Source organism: Vidua macroura, chromosome 12 (assembly GCF_024509145.1).
Source record: "Vidua macroura isolate BioBank_ID:100142 chromosome 12, ASM2450914v1, whole genome shotgun sequence".
NCBI lineage: Eukaryota > Metazoa > Chordata > Aves > Passeriformes > Viduidae > Vidua > Vidua macroura.
The window spans coordinates 9584744-9602384 of NC_071582.1; the positions used below are offsets into that span (position 1 = coordinate 9584744).

The window sequence follows — 17641 nt, forward strand, 5'->3', positions numbered from 1 at the left end:
AAATATACACATGTATGTAGATATATGTAGACATTCACATATTATGCCTACCTATTTTTAGAATTTTATATAATTTTTAATGGTATTTTTAATATCTAAAAGAAGGAAAATTTGGCCTTACAGAATTTACTCAACAGAGCCTAAAGCCAGAAATCACTTGCAGACATGCATTCAAAACCTGTGAGGGATTTCCCCGTGCAGTGCTGTGGCACAATAACTAACTCCTGAACTGTTAACTTATTTGAAACTGAAACCCTGTTTGAAGAATCATCATCTAATCACAGAATGGTTTGGGTTGGAAGTGATGTCAAAGATCATGTTTTTCATTCCTCCTGCTGTGGGCAAGGACAACTTCCACTAGACCACATTGCTCAGAGTCCCATTCAAACTGGCCTTGAACATTTCCAGGTATGGGGCACCCACACCTTCTCCAGGCAACTTTATGTGCTCTCCAGTACCAATTGAAGTGGAACAGAATTATTTTTAATTAATTCTCATCAAGAATTTTCAGCCTTTTTCTTCAAGGAGTGGCAGGTGAAAGGAGCTGTTTTAGCTTGCCTATCTGTTTAGGGCAGTGTAACATATGTAGCTCCTCTGCAGTGGCCAGCCAAGTGATACTGTGGTTTTGATCTGACCCATCCATCCAGAAGTGTTCTGCTTCTGCAGGGAATAGGTGGAGGAAGACCAAAGTGGAGCCTCTCATTTATTGCAAGCTCTTTGACTTTCTAACCAATGTTCTCAGACAAGCTGCTAAGAAGAAATTATATCTGTAAGATCTGGTCTTCTTCTGACAGAGAATTCTCAGAATGGGGTTGGAAATACCATAGCACAAAATGCATCCTTCTGTTCTGAGGTAATTTACCAAATGTTCTTCTATTACTGTGGCTAACATGCTGCCCATCAAACACAATGCTGTAACACAAGGAGAGATCTCTAAGTACCCTCTGCATGCCAGATTTGAAGAAGTCAGAACCTTTTCAGTGACTCTAAAGCAATATGTAAATATAACAAAGGGCCTCACAAGAATTATTACCTGACACTGAAATTTGCACGCCTGAAAAACAGGACTCTCTGTAGTAAACAGCTTTTGCTATTGCACTTCATTTCCCACTTCATACTTCTGAATGTGTTTGAAAACCACAGATCACAGTCATACTTCAATTCTTGCAGTATTTCTATCAAGAAATTAATAATCTAACCATTTTTTTTGGTCATTTATACTAAAGAGAAAAAAAGTACAACTGAAAAAGCAACTATGAGGCTTGGATTCTCAAATCCCAAATGGAAAAGTAACCAGGGACTCACAACTGAGTAAAGCAAAACTGAGCCACCTCTCAAAGCACAGGCCCATCCATGTGCTCATGCACAGCTCTGATTCCCAGAGCTGGGATGTTTTTAGCTCATGATCAACCCAGCCCAAGGTGCTGTACCCCTGTGAGAGATAAAGGGCAAGGGCAGAGTAGTGTGCTGCTGCAGCTGTACCACCCCTGGCTCCTGAACGAGTCAACTGCTTTTTGCTACCTCCTGTCTGCACCAAGCTGTGCTGTGACAACATGCAGAGCTGAGCAAAGACTCAAGCAAAGGCCCCTAACATCAGGTAGAATATCAGGCCTGTTCTGATGAACTAGTGTCAAATATAAAGCACTCCAGTGTTTTGTTCCAGTATATTGGTGCTATCAGTCATGAAATTATTTGTACTGATCAAGAGCTCTTCAGATAACATGAGGGATATGGTCTGCATTTCATACGTGTCACTCAGTGGAGAAGACTGCAAAAAGAATTATTGAAGAGACTTCAGTCACTGTGAGCACCAGGCAGGATTTCAAAACTTGTTTTCTCAAGAAAACAGAAAGAGTGACATACCTGTAAACTGAGTCAGAAAGCTATCAAAGTGATCAAAGTGCTTCCTAAACTACTTCTCCAGGATATTTTTTTAACATAGGGCAGCTAAGCACTTCACTCAGATAACTATTAATTAAAAAGAGGAAATACTGCACATACTGCGTAAGGAGCTAGACAGTTCTTCATCAGAGGCCTTTGTCTCCAATAATGAGGATAGCAATATACATGTCAGTAAGACTGTCAAGCTATCATGTTTTACTGTCTGTGGTAGTCATTGGTTTTTTGCCATCAGCTGTTCTTTGTATTCTGGTGTGGAACTGTAGTATGACATTTTTGCATACTGTTAGCATTTGCAATGCTTCACCCCAGGAAATATCCTCAGGGGTGATATTTTGCTGCAAGACATTAGCTTTTTAATGGTGATTGCCTGCCTGACACAAAGGTAGAGAGTAATAAAAAGAGAAACTGGAGACTGCTGAGCATATTTTATGATTTACTTTTTGTGTTTATAGTGGCAAATATCCAAAAACTCCAGTTCAAGCCCCTCAATTTTAAGTCATTGCTCTATTTTCACCCCAAAATTAAACAATCCCACACAATCAGACCTGAAGCATATTTTCTCGAAAAACTGTGGCAGGCATCTCTGAGAATTTCAGGTTGCAGCTAAAAGCGATTGCAGAAGGTGGTTACCCTGAGTTACACACAGATACACCCTGAGCATGCAGGAGCCTCAGCAGGACAACATCTGCCAGTCCTTCCCCTGAGTGAGAGCAGGTGCTGACCTACATAAGAACCATTTCTTGCTGCTTTGGGGCTCATTGATCTCAGTTCTCAGTGCTCACAGCTCAGAGCTCAGCTGTGCAGCCAAAACATGAACCTCCTGTGCTGCAGAACCACACTAGGATGAGCTCCCTCCCTCTGAGGGGAAGGGACCTCACTTGATGGGGAGGAGAGCAGAGATAAGGGAATGGGTACTGAGGAAGGCTTAAGGGTGGAATCTAGTCTAATCTAAGGGGCTTGGACACAAAGCAAATGAAATGTTAATTACAATTACTGCTTCATTATTGTAACAGTGAGCATTACTATAACAGTGACAAGCCAGTCACCTGGATTCACTGGAAAGCCTCCAGAGCTATAGGTTCAAACAAGCTGCATACTCAAGTGTTCCTAAAACCAAATGCACTTCTGGATATATTGATAGGAAACCGTAAGAGGATCATGCTGAACAAAATCTCCTTGTACAACTCAAGAGCTGATGTAGAATTCAGGTAGTCTTTTGAATTAATTTTACTCATCTCTCTATTAAAGCTAGACCAGTTATATTTCTCAGAATTGTCTCCCACCTTCTGGGAAAGAAGGTTTTACTGTCTGGCATTAAGATTATATGTGATTGTTGCTTGAATTTTTTTTTATGTGATTTGCTGTTAGAAATAAATTATTTTGAATGCAATCTATTTATTTTAAATGTTGCGTTTTACACTTCACTAAAGTTTCTTGCACTGCTTGGTGATTGTAACTGTACGGGCAATTGTCTGCTTAAAAAACTGCCTCTGCTGAAAAGCTTGTGAAAGAGAACTCAAGAGGTGCAGAAATACAATGAAATGCAGTTAACTCAGTTTTCCAACTGAGTAAATAGTTGGGGATTATTTTTTTTTTTTGTAATTTCAGGACTTCTTATTTCTCCACCATTAAGCAGAGTTGTGTGAGAGAAAAATATAATATCAACATTGCCTGTTCTGCTTCAATTTAATTTGGAGAGAACCCTTACTTAAGGAAGTTTTACATTCTCTACCAAGCAGAAAAGCTGTAATATCCCTGCACTTCAAAACCATATTTTAAAATAGACAGACTAAATGACTGTATGGATTCACATAAAAAAGTTGTGAATTTTTTGAATACAGATAAGCTTTTGCAGTTGTCACAATGCTTTGCAGAGGTAAGACTTCATCACTTTTAGCTGTTTACTGAGGACTAGAATCTACTGATAAACTGCAGACTTATGTAATACCCAGTCTAGCAGCACTTCATATTATATTTACCAGACAAGATCAAATTGCTGCAGAGTAAGCGTTAGCGAGAAAACAGAACAGTTCATGACGTAAATTGATGCGATGCCTGAAGCTGCTCCTTCTACTAATTTATACTCCCACTCAGCTTACAACATAATCTGTTGTAGGATAAACACACATCAGCACTAAGTGTGGAGTGCTTACTGGTGCTGGTGAGAATTTCTTACATTCAAAGCTACAGTTAAGTTTTCTCACATAATAGGAATCCAACATGAGAAAATAAATTCTCATTTCAGAAATGTTCAATAGCAAATATCACCCTTCCTAAACCACAGGAATTCATATTCTGGATTTAAGAGAAATATCTTTCCCTTAAATAAATAAATAAATTCAAATAAATTTAATTTGAAGTCTTGTATCGTTAGTATGAGTGTTCCTATTAATTCTACACACAAAAAAAAGTGCATTTGCCAAAGAACTTAAGTTAATTCCATTCAAGGCTGGAATAGTCACAGAACTACCATTTTTCCAGTGTACCATGCAGAAAGCAAATACAAGGTACAGGTAGTAATATGATAAAGAAGTGATGCTCCTTTAAGACAGTAATTAATTCTAACATTACTTATAGAATGACCACATTATATTAAATAATAAAAAGAGTATTCTCAAGGATTTTTCATGACACTGGGAAAACAACAGAGGCTAAAATTATTTTGCATTGACAGTTCAACCTGACAGACGAATATTAAGAAATGCTCTGCTTTCTTAAAGCAGTTACTAAAGCCTGGACCCAAGTATGCATCATAGATACTAAAATATAAGGCTGGAAAAACTATTATTTTTAGCAAATTAAATTCTTTTTCTAAAGCTACAGAAGTGAAATGTTAGATTTTAAATAACTATTTCCCTGTTACAAATCTTAAATGAACGGTAATCAATCAAATGTCATCTTCCCCAAAACCACTGGACAATTTCACAGTCATGTCCAACTTGATGACTACATTATTAGGTAATTTGGGTTCATTTTGAAACTCATGCTAAACATTTTAGAGTTCAATACTGTCTATGTGTGTATTTATGGTATGTTGCTTCTCCATGCATAAATGAAGTGAAAATCTGAGTGCTTTGATATGAAGGAGCACCAGAAGACTTTCTGTTTACTACAGGCAAACTGACAGCAACGATTGAACAATAGCACAGAACAAGTTCATTTTGACCTTACCTGATCCACTAATTGGGAGTAGAGATCATAGCAATTGTCAAAAATGTATCTATAAGTTGAATCCAGGCAGGCTTTTACACAGTCCTTCACCACAGTACTGGCTCGAGGGGGGCTCTGCAGTTCCAGGACCTAATTAAATATTTCATAAGTGGGAGAATGTCAGAACTAGATCGAACACAAGAAATCCAAGTGTTGAATGGAGTTCTGTTATACAGGATGAAAAGTGTTCAAATAAAGCAATGATAAAAATAATTAAAATTGTGTTGGATAAAGGTGGATTTAGTTCAAAGATACATTAAAACACATGCAATTAGATTTTATCACTAAGTTTTATTTAAATTAAAATATTTATAAGATGAAAGAGGCATGTGTGCCCAAGAGTTTACATCTTTACATCTTAGGGTTTACATTTTATCAGTTTTTTTAAACCATATGTGCTTTCCTTTGAATATCAGCCAAATAGCAGTTATTTATTTAAAGCAAAGGGTTCATCTTTTTACTCCATTTCAGGATCCATTAATTCAAACTTTAACTTAATGGATTATTTTAATTCTCGTTATGTAGTTGCCTAATGCAATGGAATCACATGCTATTATGACAAAGGTTGCTTTGTGTTTCTTTTTCCATTCAGTAATATTAATGTGTATCCATTCCAAAAATATTTCCATGCTTGACCACTTAGATCTCAACCTCTGGGGAGACTAAAGTGACTAGTTATCAGATCTATTTTGCTGTTTGACTTGTGATTTTATTATATTAGTAGAAACCATTATTCTATATGACTCCTAAGGAGTTCAGCTAAGTATGCTTTGTATGACTTGACTTTAAACTAATTAAAAAGGTAAATTTTTCATTTCTGTCAGAAAATTTATTTGTGCAAGTAAAGGACAATACCTTCATACGAAAAAAAGTAATGCTGGTAAGCAGGTCCACAGTTGATTTCAGATCCTGGAGTCTTTCAGAATTGCTGGCAGGAAAATTATCCTGGTGAATCAGGGAAAGAGGAATCATGCAAAATTTGAGTTACAGGTAAAATCTTTGAACAACTAGTTAGAAACCCTCAAAGAAAACATAAAGTGCTGCTTGGAAGGATTAGAGATGTTCACATTACCCAAATTCTGCCTGTGAGGTAGTTAATGATGAGCAGCCCTTGGACATGAGTAGGAACATCTTTGATAATACTCCTGCACTTGTAATACAAGTAATTCAAAATATTGGGATATTTCCAAAACATGAATGGAGTAAAAATGTTACAAGAAGTCTGGGAACTGTTGCTAATGAAAATAATTTATGTGTTTTACATGGCACATACATAATTTGTAGGTATAAGCGCAGCAGTAAGCTTAATATAGAAATAATATATTCAATTTTTGCTACAGCTCTGGGTTAACAGAGTGATGTGAAGTAGTGCTATTTACATAACTTGCTACTAATGCAATATCAGCCTCATGTTATGATACTATCTGGCTAGCATTCTTCAAAATTAAAACATCTTAGCATGAACATATCTCCCTCATGAAGGATATGGTCTTAAAAATTAAGTATGTGCAACTTCTGCTCCCTCTAATGCCTTGGGGTTCTTTTAAATATTCCCTTTCTCCTCCAGTTTTGGAGAGCAGGCCACATGAACAGACAAATCCTTGACTTGGAGGCTGCTGCTCCTGGAAGCTGAAAGGAGAGCCACAGGTGATGAAGCTCTAACTTAGGTATTGTCCAAAAGTTTCATGATCCAGTGGACTGGAGAAGGAGCTCAGAAGCAAATGGTAACTGGCAGGTACCCAGTGCCTGCTTTCCTGAAAGGCTGGCTTTGGAGGATAGCTCAGTGGAAGGAGATTCCATGAGGCAGAAATGAAATGAATGCCTACCACATAAAAAAACAAGGAGACAAGATTCTTTCAACATTACCAGGATCTTAGCTTGCAAATTGTAGCAGAGATGTCAGGCTCCCAGAAAAAATAAAGCACTTTGCACTACCTGAGTCACTGAAGTTAATTCCCAGATGAATTAACTTAAGACTAGTTATAGACCAATTTAATTAAAGTTGATGAATATCACATATTCAAGAAAGAGTTGAATACTCTTGAATATGTGATAATCCCTTGACCCATTCTTAGCTTTTGGAAAGAAAATACTGAGGTTTTTTTTTTCTTTTAATCAAATTGGAAGAATATTGGTGTTAAACAGCTTAAATTCAGTCAATTTTTGTTCCAAAGGTTTCAGGGGGGTTCTCATGTTGACTCGAACAGAATATGTTGTACATACCCTATATTTAGATAAATCAATCCTCAGGGAATTGTGCAATTGATCCAGCAGCTTTATAAACTTTTCTCTCTGTAAAAAGAAAACAATACTAGGTTGCACTAGAATTTGCAGGTTCCTGTAATTGCTGGGGTTTTAGAAAGCTTCTTTCCATTCTTAACTTATTTGAAAATCAGTTTGTTTTCCATTATTTCATATACAAGTGATGGTTTGAAACACCTCCATTTCAAGGCCAGGTAATGCATCTTTCACTTTATTTTCCCTTTCTATCCATGTTGTGTACCTGGTATGCATTAAACACTGTGCAGCTGTGCAATATGTTAGAGAGGTCACAAAGATTTTGCAATGAAACATTTTCCTGTCTTATATTTGCCTTGCAACTGATGAAACTCTTGAAGAAAGCACCTCCTCCTTCCTTTAATAAGTAAGAAATGATGCTCATTTACATTAGAATTTGGTGCAAATGTATGATTGAAAATTATACTTCTGAAACAGTGGCTTTTGTAGGAATAAGTTAAAGCAATACTAATACAATGAAATTACATTTTTTCCTTTCAAATTGAAGATTAACTTGTTATGTTGATAGATGAAGGAGCAGTGAAAGTATTTTGCTGTGAGATTTCCAGCTGAGTTTTGCCATTCTCAAGTAATACTAATGAGTTTCTAATTACCATGTTAGAACATATTCCGTAGTCTACTGCACAAAACTGTGAAATCTCAGCCTATGTGAAAGCAGCAGTCTTCTGGAAGAAGCAGGAGCTGATAGCTCTCAGGGTGCAGTGATTGTATCTGCACCATTCCTCAAATGCGATGATCAGGAATTTGAAAATAGAGTCTTTGTGCACTGTCTCTCATCAGTGGAGTTCTAACCTACACCAAACCCCACTAATTTGGCACAGTTCCCTTAAGGGACCAATCAAAAGAGAACTTCTCTGCCATGTTATAAAGCTCTACTGAAATATTCAGTCAGCCAAATCATTCCCAGCTGTAGCCTGAGGACTTGAATTTGAGATGTTCTTTTTGATGAATGATGTGCAGCTATTCACTAACAAATGCCTTTTGACCCAGGAGAGAAGAATAATCTAATATTTTGCCTATAAGTCAATTGTTTGAAAAAAGAGCTCCAAATCTCTTTTAGTTATGCCTACTACTCTTTTTCCATCCATCTGTTGAACTATGAATTGGATTCAAATTGCGTCAGAGGCAAACTGGCATTAACATCAGAGAAAGGACTTAATCTCTGCCCTGTCTGAGGACAGAAGTAGTTCTGATCATTAGAAAAATGGAAAAAAGGATAAAAATCCAACAAAACCATTCTAAATTTCAAAAGTTGCATCAAAGTCAAAGGTCTAATAAAGCTTGAACATTGAAAGACAAGACTTGTTTACACAAAGATATTAAGTAATTCTTGGTTTACAGAGCCAAATGCATAATTTCATAATTTTATCTTGAAAATCTGAAATTCATAATTTCTCTGTTATTCTAATACCGGAGAACAGTACTAGTGCCTCTAATACTACTTCAAATAAAATTTTGAATTTGCAATTATAATGTGAATTTAATAAATTTTAATTATGATTAATATTTTATTTCATTTCAATAAATGGTATTTTATGAAATGGTTACATCAAATATACCTTTGATATCAGCCCTACAAATAAAAGCCTTACTAAAAAAAGAAAAAAGAGGAAAGAATAAAAGCATTTTTCAGCATAAGATTGTGTTTATACCCTCTGTATCATGTATAATACCAGAGCTATAAAGGCAACCTCTTTGAATTATTGCTCTGTCTTACTGCTCTTAATTCCTCTGAGAGGAGTTGAAGGAATCAGAATAAAGAGTGAATGGATCTTTATTTATTATCATGTTCAAAGACTAGGAAGTCCACCCTGTGAGATACCTATCCACAGAAGAAAATTTGGCAATAAAAAAAGAAGTATTAACACATCCTGAAATGCTACTATTCCTCCTAAAATTCCTGATACCTAAATCCAGGACTTGGACAATTCACCAGCAAAAATAAGAGGGAGTCCATTATTATGGATCCTTGTGAGAAGAGCAGCATTTATGGCCATATCCATTAGGTTAACATGAGTTCACTGATGACACAGCCCAAGAAATGAAGTGCATCCAATACCTAATCTAATGCAGTTAGCAGTTTGCAAGGCCCACTGCAATAAAACAAAAATCTGTTGGAGAGTTTAGTACCATGAATGTGTGCCAGTGCTTTCTACCCTCTACACCGCACAAGGAGCTGAGCAGCATCTTCTCTGGCTTTTATGATGATTGATTTTAAAGACTCGGGGTAAAATTTTCAAGAGCTAACAACAACCCTTATTCTTTAAAACGAGCATTAAAAAAATTCTATGTAGAAGTTAATATGGAATATACTAAGAAGAAAAAAAAAAAAAAGGACCAGAACTCTATTAAAAAAGAAAATCTTACTTACCCCAAAGTTAGTAGCAGCAAAGCGATCTGAGGCAGATACATTAGTTGCTGCTGTTGTATGAGCATAGAAAGCATTTATATTGGCCAACAGTGTACTCATAACTGCTGGAACACCAGGGCACATGTATTTAGAAGAGAGACAGGAAAAGTGCCTGAAATTCAAACAAACCAACAGTTATTAAAGATGGCAGGGAATCTGCTTCTTCTCCCACTGTAATTTCTTTCTAACTTCAATGATGTAACTTTCAGGCTACCTCATGGAAAATTGTAGAGATGTATAGAAGGAAAATCCAGACACGTTTGATAAAATTGCCACTTGTTGCACACTGATATTTTCAAACTGGCCGCAATAGGTTCACATTCAGTTCTTACTCTGTTAATCCTAAATACAAAAACATGACTTAACTATTTTAATTGCTATTAAACAAAACATTCATAATTAAAGAAAACCTAAAAAGCAAATTCTAACTCATCATCATGGAAAGTCACAGAGATCTATGGTAGAAAAAGAGTAAATTGCTGCCAACTAAAAGACTTAGTGTGGCTTTTATTTTATGCTATATTATTAATGAAAGGTGCTTCCAGCAGCTTCTGGGTTCACCTTGACTTGAATTAGGCCATAACTGAAACTCTTCCACTTCAATCCAGGCTAGTAAAATTTGGGTAATCAGTCTGTTAAACCCAGAGGTGCAATGTAGCAGCACTGTTTACTTGTTTAATGAAACAGGAGATGCCTGTATGCTGGAAGCATACAAAGAACTTATAACACAACAAAACATGAGAGGTATAAATGAATGAAAGATCTGACACATGAGGGGAGTGAACATCATCACTGTAAACATAAATTCCTAATTTCAAGATCTATAATTAGGCAGGACTAGGAGAGAGAAAGGGATAAAGACTAAATGTACACAAATAGGAAGGAGAATGAGGGGGATTAGGAAAAGATGGTGGTAAAAATGGGTGTACAAACAGAAGAGGATTAAGAAATTCCAGTCAGGCTCTGTATGACTGAAGGTCTTGATTCGGCCACATGCTCCTCTTAGCTGGAGTCTGGCTCCTCTCTCCTGTTCCCCCTCAGGAGCATAAGGCAGAGCAGTGTGCTGGGCCTGAACCACCTGGGCACTAATGCCCTTCCAAGAAAAAAATTAACACAAGGTACAATTGACCTCTCCTGCTGAACTTAAGCCAAATACCCTTAACTGTTGTCACAGCCCAAATCATCTTTCAAGGCATTATTCAAGACTATTTTCCTGTAGGGGCAATTAGTAAATGCTATTATCTGCATTTTACATAACTGAGAGAAACTGCTCAAAACTACACAGAAACTGACAACATGGGCCAGGACTAGAGGCCAGCATTCCCAGCTATGTGCTCATGGAATAGTGTTACCAAACCTTTAATTCACTGCCAGTATTTTCAAGAAGTGCTTTTGAAGACTGAAATGTGAATTCAATAAAAGAACAACACAGTTCTCCACCCCTCAGAAAAATCTTTCAAAACATATGTCACATGTTTTCTGTCAAGTAGAAGAATAATACTTTCCTTTGTAATAAATTACAATAGTGATGTCAGGTGGGTCTCACCAATGAGGGTAACCTTTTAAGGTAATAGAAATATCTCCTTATCTACAAGTAAGTTTGGGAAATATATGTAGGGATGATCAGAACCAATTTTCAAAAATAGACAAAATAATGAATACTTTTAATATTGATGACCTTTAATTTCCAAAAGTCTTTTAGTGGACTTAAAGGTCCTTAGTGCACAAGTAACATCAATCTGGAGATAAAAAGGCACTAACAACCCCATGGGCCTTAGAGTCATACCTGTAACATGCTCTGCTGAGGGTGGAGGCAGGCAAAAGGAGCAGAAAGCAGCAAAGAAATCACTGATATTGTCTCAATTGCCTTCAGGGAACGTGACAGACCATGAAAATATTGTTTAGGTCAACAGTGTAAGGTGTCTTCTGCAGGTTCCCCTAACCATTTCACAATGAGTTACCCATGACCTGTACTGAATTCTCATCTTGAGCATAGACCCATAGACCCAAAGTGTACCAATTTTTCAGAAGGAAAATTTAAATAAATTGTAATACCTGGTCTCTTTGAGCCAGGTCTCGTAAGCTCTCAGAGATAAGTATTACACCCAAGATAGCTCAGCTGCCTCAGATGGCATAAAAGTAACAGGATGGCTCCTGTGACAGTGTTGGAAACAGAAAAGTTTTAATAAAAGGCAAAATAACAAAGCTCTTTACAGAGAAAAACTGAGCCAGGGCAAGAGGTTCTTGCTCCTGCTACAACACTTCACAAAAGCGATTCTTTTGTTCTCTTCTTTTTTTAGTGAATTGCTTAGGTGGGACTTTTTGGCTTCTGTCCAACTGGCTATCCTTAAGTTTGAGGTGAAGTCTCCAAGGTCCTATCAGGTGTCTTTTAACCAAATTGAGGAGAGAAAATTGTGGACTTTTTTCCTTTTTAAGGAGACAAAGGGTAACTTGTTTACTCTGTCAATTCCTACACAATTGCTATAACTTATGTCCTTATTGTATCACTGCACTGTTTCACCTGTAATGTGCTTAGTGAAAGTTATGGTAAAGCATGTGTGACAGATTTTGTTTCTCTCTATCATTTAATTAAAATCTCTAATGTTCATAGGACCTATTAAGTACACGATATGGGTCATGACTCAGAATGCTGATAACTCAGGTTGTCAGCTGCCTGTAAGATACCTGGATTCCTTCTGCTTGCTAAAATGAATAAATCAAAGTAAACCCCTCTCCTTGTTTTTGCAGATCTTTGAAAACAGCAGCCAATAGCATGAGTTATTAACAATTTCTAGTGGGCACATGAAGTCACAGCAACCATTGCTAAGTCTCACACATTTTAGAGCAAGGTTGCACTGCATAAGCTGAAACCTGGCCTGCTTGCTCCAACTTTCTTACTATGCAATTTTCTGACCAATAGACAGTGCCTGGGATTCTTCCAATATTTCTGCTAGCATGAATTAGCAAAGAAAGGAGTCTAATTGATGTGCTGTATTCATCAGTAAGCAAATGCTATCAATAAAAAATTAGTTTAATGGGCAATTTGTGTGCTTTCTGTAATGCTGCCACATTAACTGAAAACTAGCAGGAGAACAAGATGACATAGTTAGTGTCCATTAACCTGCTGGAATGAGAGCCATGTTGCTGATTGAGAATCATTAGGTTCTACCTGTGGTGACTCTTGCCAGTAAGAAATAAAGATCTTAATAGAGCTTTTATTGCACTTGACTCTATTACACAGTAAATTCAGGCTGCTGATATTATGTGTAATTTCAGTGTCTAGTCAAATGCTGTTTCAATATGTGCTGGGATTTTTGCCTTCTAAAGAGAAGTAAATTATGTTGAAAGATGAATGACAGGAAAAAAGTTACTTTTTCTTCACTGCAGAGTGTGGCTTAATATACGTAGGAAAATAAAGTTCCAGTATGATTCCTTCTAGACTTTACAGCACAAACTGCCATCAATCCCCACAGTCATCAAAATAAAGGCCAGCTGGATCATTGTGCTGTTTTTCAACTTTTTCTTCCTGTTTTTTGTGATACTTATTTTCCTCCCCATTGTCTCACACATCTCGTACTTCTGGGAGTTACACGTACCAGTTGTGTGGCTAACAGTGTCTGTCTGGCTGCTATCCACCACAAAAACCAAAAAAAAAATTCTCATCTGATCCATGCAAGAATGGCTGTAATGGTATTGCTTTGTTTTTTCTAGTACAGACTTCATGAGGAATGGAAGAATAAAATAATCATAAGAAAGAAGAGTGGATTATGTAACCTATGCAGCCAAGACTTCGAAGAGCTGCAATTACTGCAACAGAATCAGTCTTTTTGTTGTATTTTAGTTTGGGTTGATGGTTGTTTTTCTATTCACATGAATTCCACATTTGGAAACTTAAAGATTTCCTTGCTCAGGAGCTGGGCAGTTGTAATCTGTATCTTGAAAGTAAAACACCCCTTCTAAGTCAGCATCTTTAAGGAAAAAATTTCTACATTTATCTCATAAAAATGTGGAGATGTTCCTATCTCCAGCAAGTGGTGCAACCACACCTGAATTCATTCTCTTTCTAAGTTTGGTGAGAAAGGTCTCACTGGGGACAATGACTAGAGCAGACAGGTAACCTGTGTGATATCTTCTGGTCTGATTCCTACATTTCAGTATGAGTATATTCACTGCTTTTAGAAAATCAGGCTAAATTTTTGAAATATAATTTTTGTGCTCTAAAGGGGAAGATATAAATAACTATTGCAGGCCAGAAAAAAATCTTCAGGATTTATTAAGGGATCATAGATGATAAAGCCACCATCATGAACCAGAAATGATAGAAAAGTGGGATTATTTATTGCTGTAGTGGAACAGGATGCCAAAACACTTTAGACAGGGGTACTTTAGAGAAGCATAATCAGGTTTATGTTGTGTAGAAATGCAGAAAGGCATATGTTCCTACTCCAGCATATGCCAGTGATCCATAGTTAAAAGGGTCAAGACTGACTATCATTAATTGGCACTGAAACTTTTTATAATAGCTAACTTTAAAACAAATATGAATACTAAAAATTAAATTCAGGCAAAAAGAGCACCTCATTAGCAGCATCCTAAAACTCACATAGCCTGATAAAGTGCAGATGCTCTCTGGGGTCTGGATCCTGGGATATTAAAGCTTAGTCAGTTTTGCGTTTACAAACACAAACATTTTAATTTCCAATGTTATCATGAGACATGCAGTAGAAGTACTCTGCAACTAGATTCTCAAGCATACACAATATTCCTCTGGGCAAAGTGATTACATTCAAATTCTCTCTCTGTCGTATAGTAGAAAATTGCTTTTGTTTTAGTAGAAGATCTTTGTTACCAAATGCAATTTGATAATTCTATTTTCCAAATCAAGAAGCTGTACATTTTCTTCCAGCCACTAAAATTGTTCCAGAAGAAAAAGGTAATCTCATAAAAAGAAATAAAACCAGGAGATAATCATCCAAAAGAAAATTCCTCATGACAAATAGACTTAGTGTCACTAAGACACTAAGTCTATTTGAGAGTAATACACTACTCTTCCCCCCAAAGTCTGAATGCTCTGAGATGTGTCTGCAGATGAATCAGCAAAACAACGTATATGAATATATATTTTTCTCCACGTATTACTTGAAATTACATACATCACTGATTTCATTCCTCACTTAAACAGGCTGGGGCTGTCCCCTCAAAAAGGCAGTGCTCATTATTGACATGAAACATTTTAAAATATAAAAGGATGTGGGTATGGGGACAAAGAAATCTTAACTTTTATTTCTTGTGACTATCAATATTAAATTCACTTTCTCATTACATCTGCCTTCAGATACCTGGCTTGCAGTCAACAATATCAAGGAAATTTGGGGGAAAGGTATAGAAGAAAGCAAGACCAAAAAGAGGACACAGCAAAATAGGTTAATTAACTTAAAATAGTTAGAGTTTTTGAGTAAGGACTCCTGAAAAATGTGTTGGAGTATTTGCTCCGATCCATGTTAGATGTGCAGAGTAAATTTACTTACTTTCCATGAATATCTGAATGTTATGTTATTTACTGAGTTAAAAACAAAGCATCTTCTTTATATAAAAATATAACCTGTCAATTTCTACCACTATTAAGTAAAAAATATTTTATATACTCATATCAGTTATATTGCTATTTTTACAATGACAACTTTTGCAACATCTGAATTTCTAAAACCAGTTTCAAACTTTTTCTGGAAAATTTTGCAGTACTTGAATACACTGAGAGATGAAGAAAAACAAAATAATTTTACAGTTAAATTTGTCAGTCAAAAATACAGCCATGTTATACTGAGATAATCAACTACTGAGCCTATAGTTAAGACAAAACTAATGCTAAATCAGCCCTTTATTTCTTATGCAAATCGCGAATAACAGCCCTCCTTTGGCATTAATAGCTCTTAACAACTCATCTCTGGTCAAAACTTGAATTCATTTTGATACACACAGCCGGAACAACTCTATCACTAACATTTTGGTAAAAATCCCATACCATTTTAATTCAAGTTATAAAACTACATTAGCAGGATAAGTTGATAAATGACATTAACAATCACACATACCTACAGAGAAACTAAACATAGAAACACAAATACTCATGAAAGTCAACACACGAATTCCTCCATATGTAATTTAAATACAAAACAGAAGACCTCTCAAGTTTCATTAATTATTATGTGCAATGCTGTGTAAGTTCCTTGAAGGAAGATTCTTAAAAATGTGTACAGTACAAATCACACTCCCTGACCTTCTATTAGATGAACAATACAAGAATTCACAGACAACTATATAAAGTGAAAGACAAGCTCATTGCAATAGTAGGTGGTGTCAACATATTCTGCAATGAAAAGAAAACTTCAGATTTTTATGTACCTTCATACTTATTATAAGACTTCTTTTTAGGAGATAAAGAGATGCAAAAAATGAGAGATGTTCTGATTAAAAATCCCACAATATCAGATTTCTGTAAGAAAAAAGTCTGTATTCTTTATTTATAGGATTCATTTGAAGTCCCCTGCTTTTCTACAGCTCCAGCAGAATATAGTCCTTTTCACCAGAAAACTTCTTGCTGGATAAATTGGGAGCACATGATGGATCTCTCACCATCATGAGCCTCTGAGCTAGATGGTGCTGTGTTCTAAGGCGTTCAGACAGCTAATTCAGAATGGACAATGTAGTAATAGGTCTCAGTACTGTTAAAAATGGTTTGCAGTAATTATTTACATATACTATGGAAGCTCACTATAGCCACTAGTGAGCTTCCATAATAGTAGAAAAGAGTACAGAGCTTGTGAAACCCTGTTCCAGTTGCATCTGGAACACTGGAAGCCTTTCTGAACCGTGCTATATATCAGTATCATAAGGATTAAGGAATGCATTAGCAGCAATACTAGTAACAGCTTATAAAATTTTTATATCTTAAAGCCACTGCAGATGAGAAGCACTTTAATGAGAATCAGATGGACAAAATGATAGGAATTTCAAGTCAGGAATGGAAGAGAAATGGTAAATGAGTTCACAAAGGCTTGAGACTCATTACTTCCCTCAAACACATTGTTGACAGCAAAGCAGAAAGCCAGCCATGATGATACTTACGTCATAGCTTGATAAATATATTCAATTCCATAGCGCATTGCAAATTCATCCACAATTTCCTGTGCAGCATCATCAAAGTACACCTTCCAGGCCTCATCGCCTTTCACCTCGGGGATTTTCACCACACCATTTGACTTCACTTCCGTCAAGTAATGGAAGAGATTCTAAAGGTAAAAATGTTTCAAAAACGAAAGTTTGGCTTTTAAGAAGCATCCTGAAAATATATCCTACATATAGTCTTCAATATGTTGTTAGTCAATTTTTATTTTTCCAAAGACTGGCTCAAACTAGTCAGCAGACTTATGATTCAGCACATTGTATCTTCTTAATATAAAGTCCTGTCCTTTAACTGGCACAGAAGGACTGCATAAAATAGGACAGAGGACAACATAAAATAGTGCAGAAACTTCTCTTTTATATTCCCTTGCTAATGAATTAAATCATGATGTTGTAATACTTATTACAGAGTGTTTCAATTTTAATTGTATCTGTGACCAAAAAATTTCAAATTTATTATTTAAGTCCTTCAGTTACAGGGAGCTAACAGAAATACTGCAGGTGCCTCTCAAGTTGTGCAAGATGTGCAATAAAGCTTGGGTTTAGTACCCTTGGGAGCAAAGCTAGGATTTGACATTCATGGCATAGAATACTTCAGATTGCCTAGCTCCATATGTATCCACAACTTCCACAACTTCA

General features: G+C 36.3%; 1 protein-coding gene across 2 annotated transcripts in view; it reads right to left on the bottom strand.

Moving 5' to 3' along the window:
• The window catches only part of UNC13C (unc-13 homolog C), a 131144-nt gene that overhangs the window by 62471 nt on the left and 51032 nt on the right, over nt 1-17641 (bottom strand). For both annotated transcript variants that reach the window (XM_053988476.1, XM_053988475.1), the window contains 5 exons: nt 16946-17109; nt 9782-9932; nt 7336-7404; nt 5968-6057; nt 5074-5202 (listed from right to left, as the gene is read on the bottom strand). In XM_053988476.1, coding sequence (XP_053844451.1) covers nt 5074-5202; nt 5968-6057; nt 7336-7404; nt 9782-9932; nt 16946-17109 — 603 coding nt within the window. The remainder of the gene's footprint in view (nt 1-5073; nt 5203-5967; nt 6058-7335; nt 7405-9781; nt 9933-16945; nt 17110-17641) is intronic.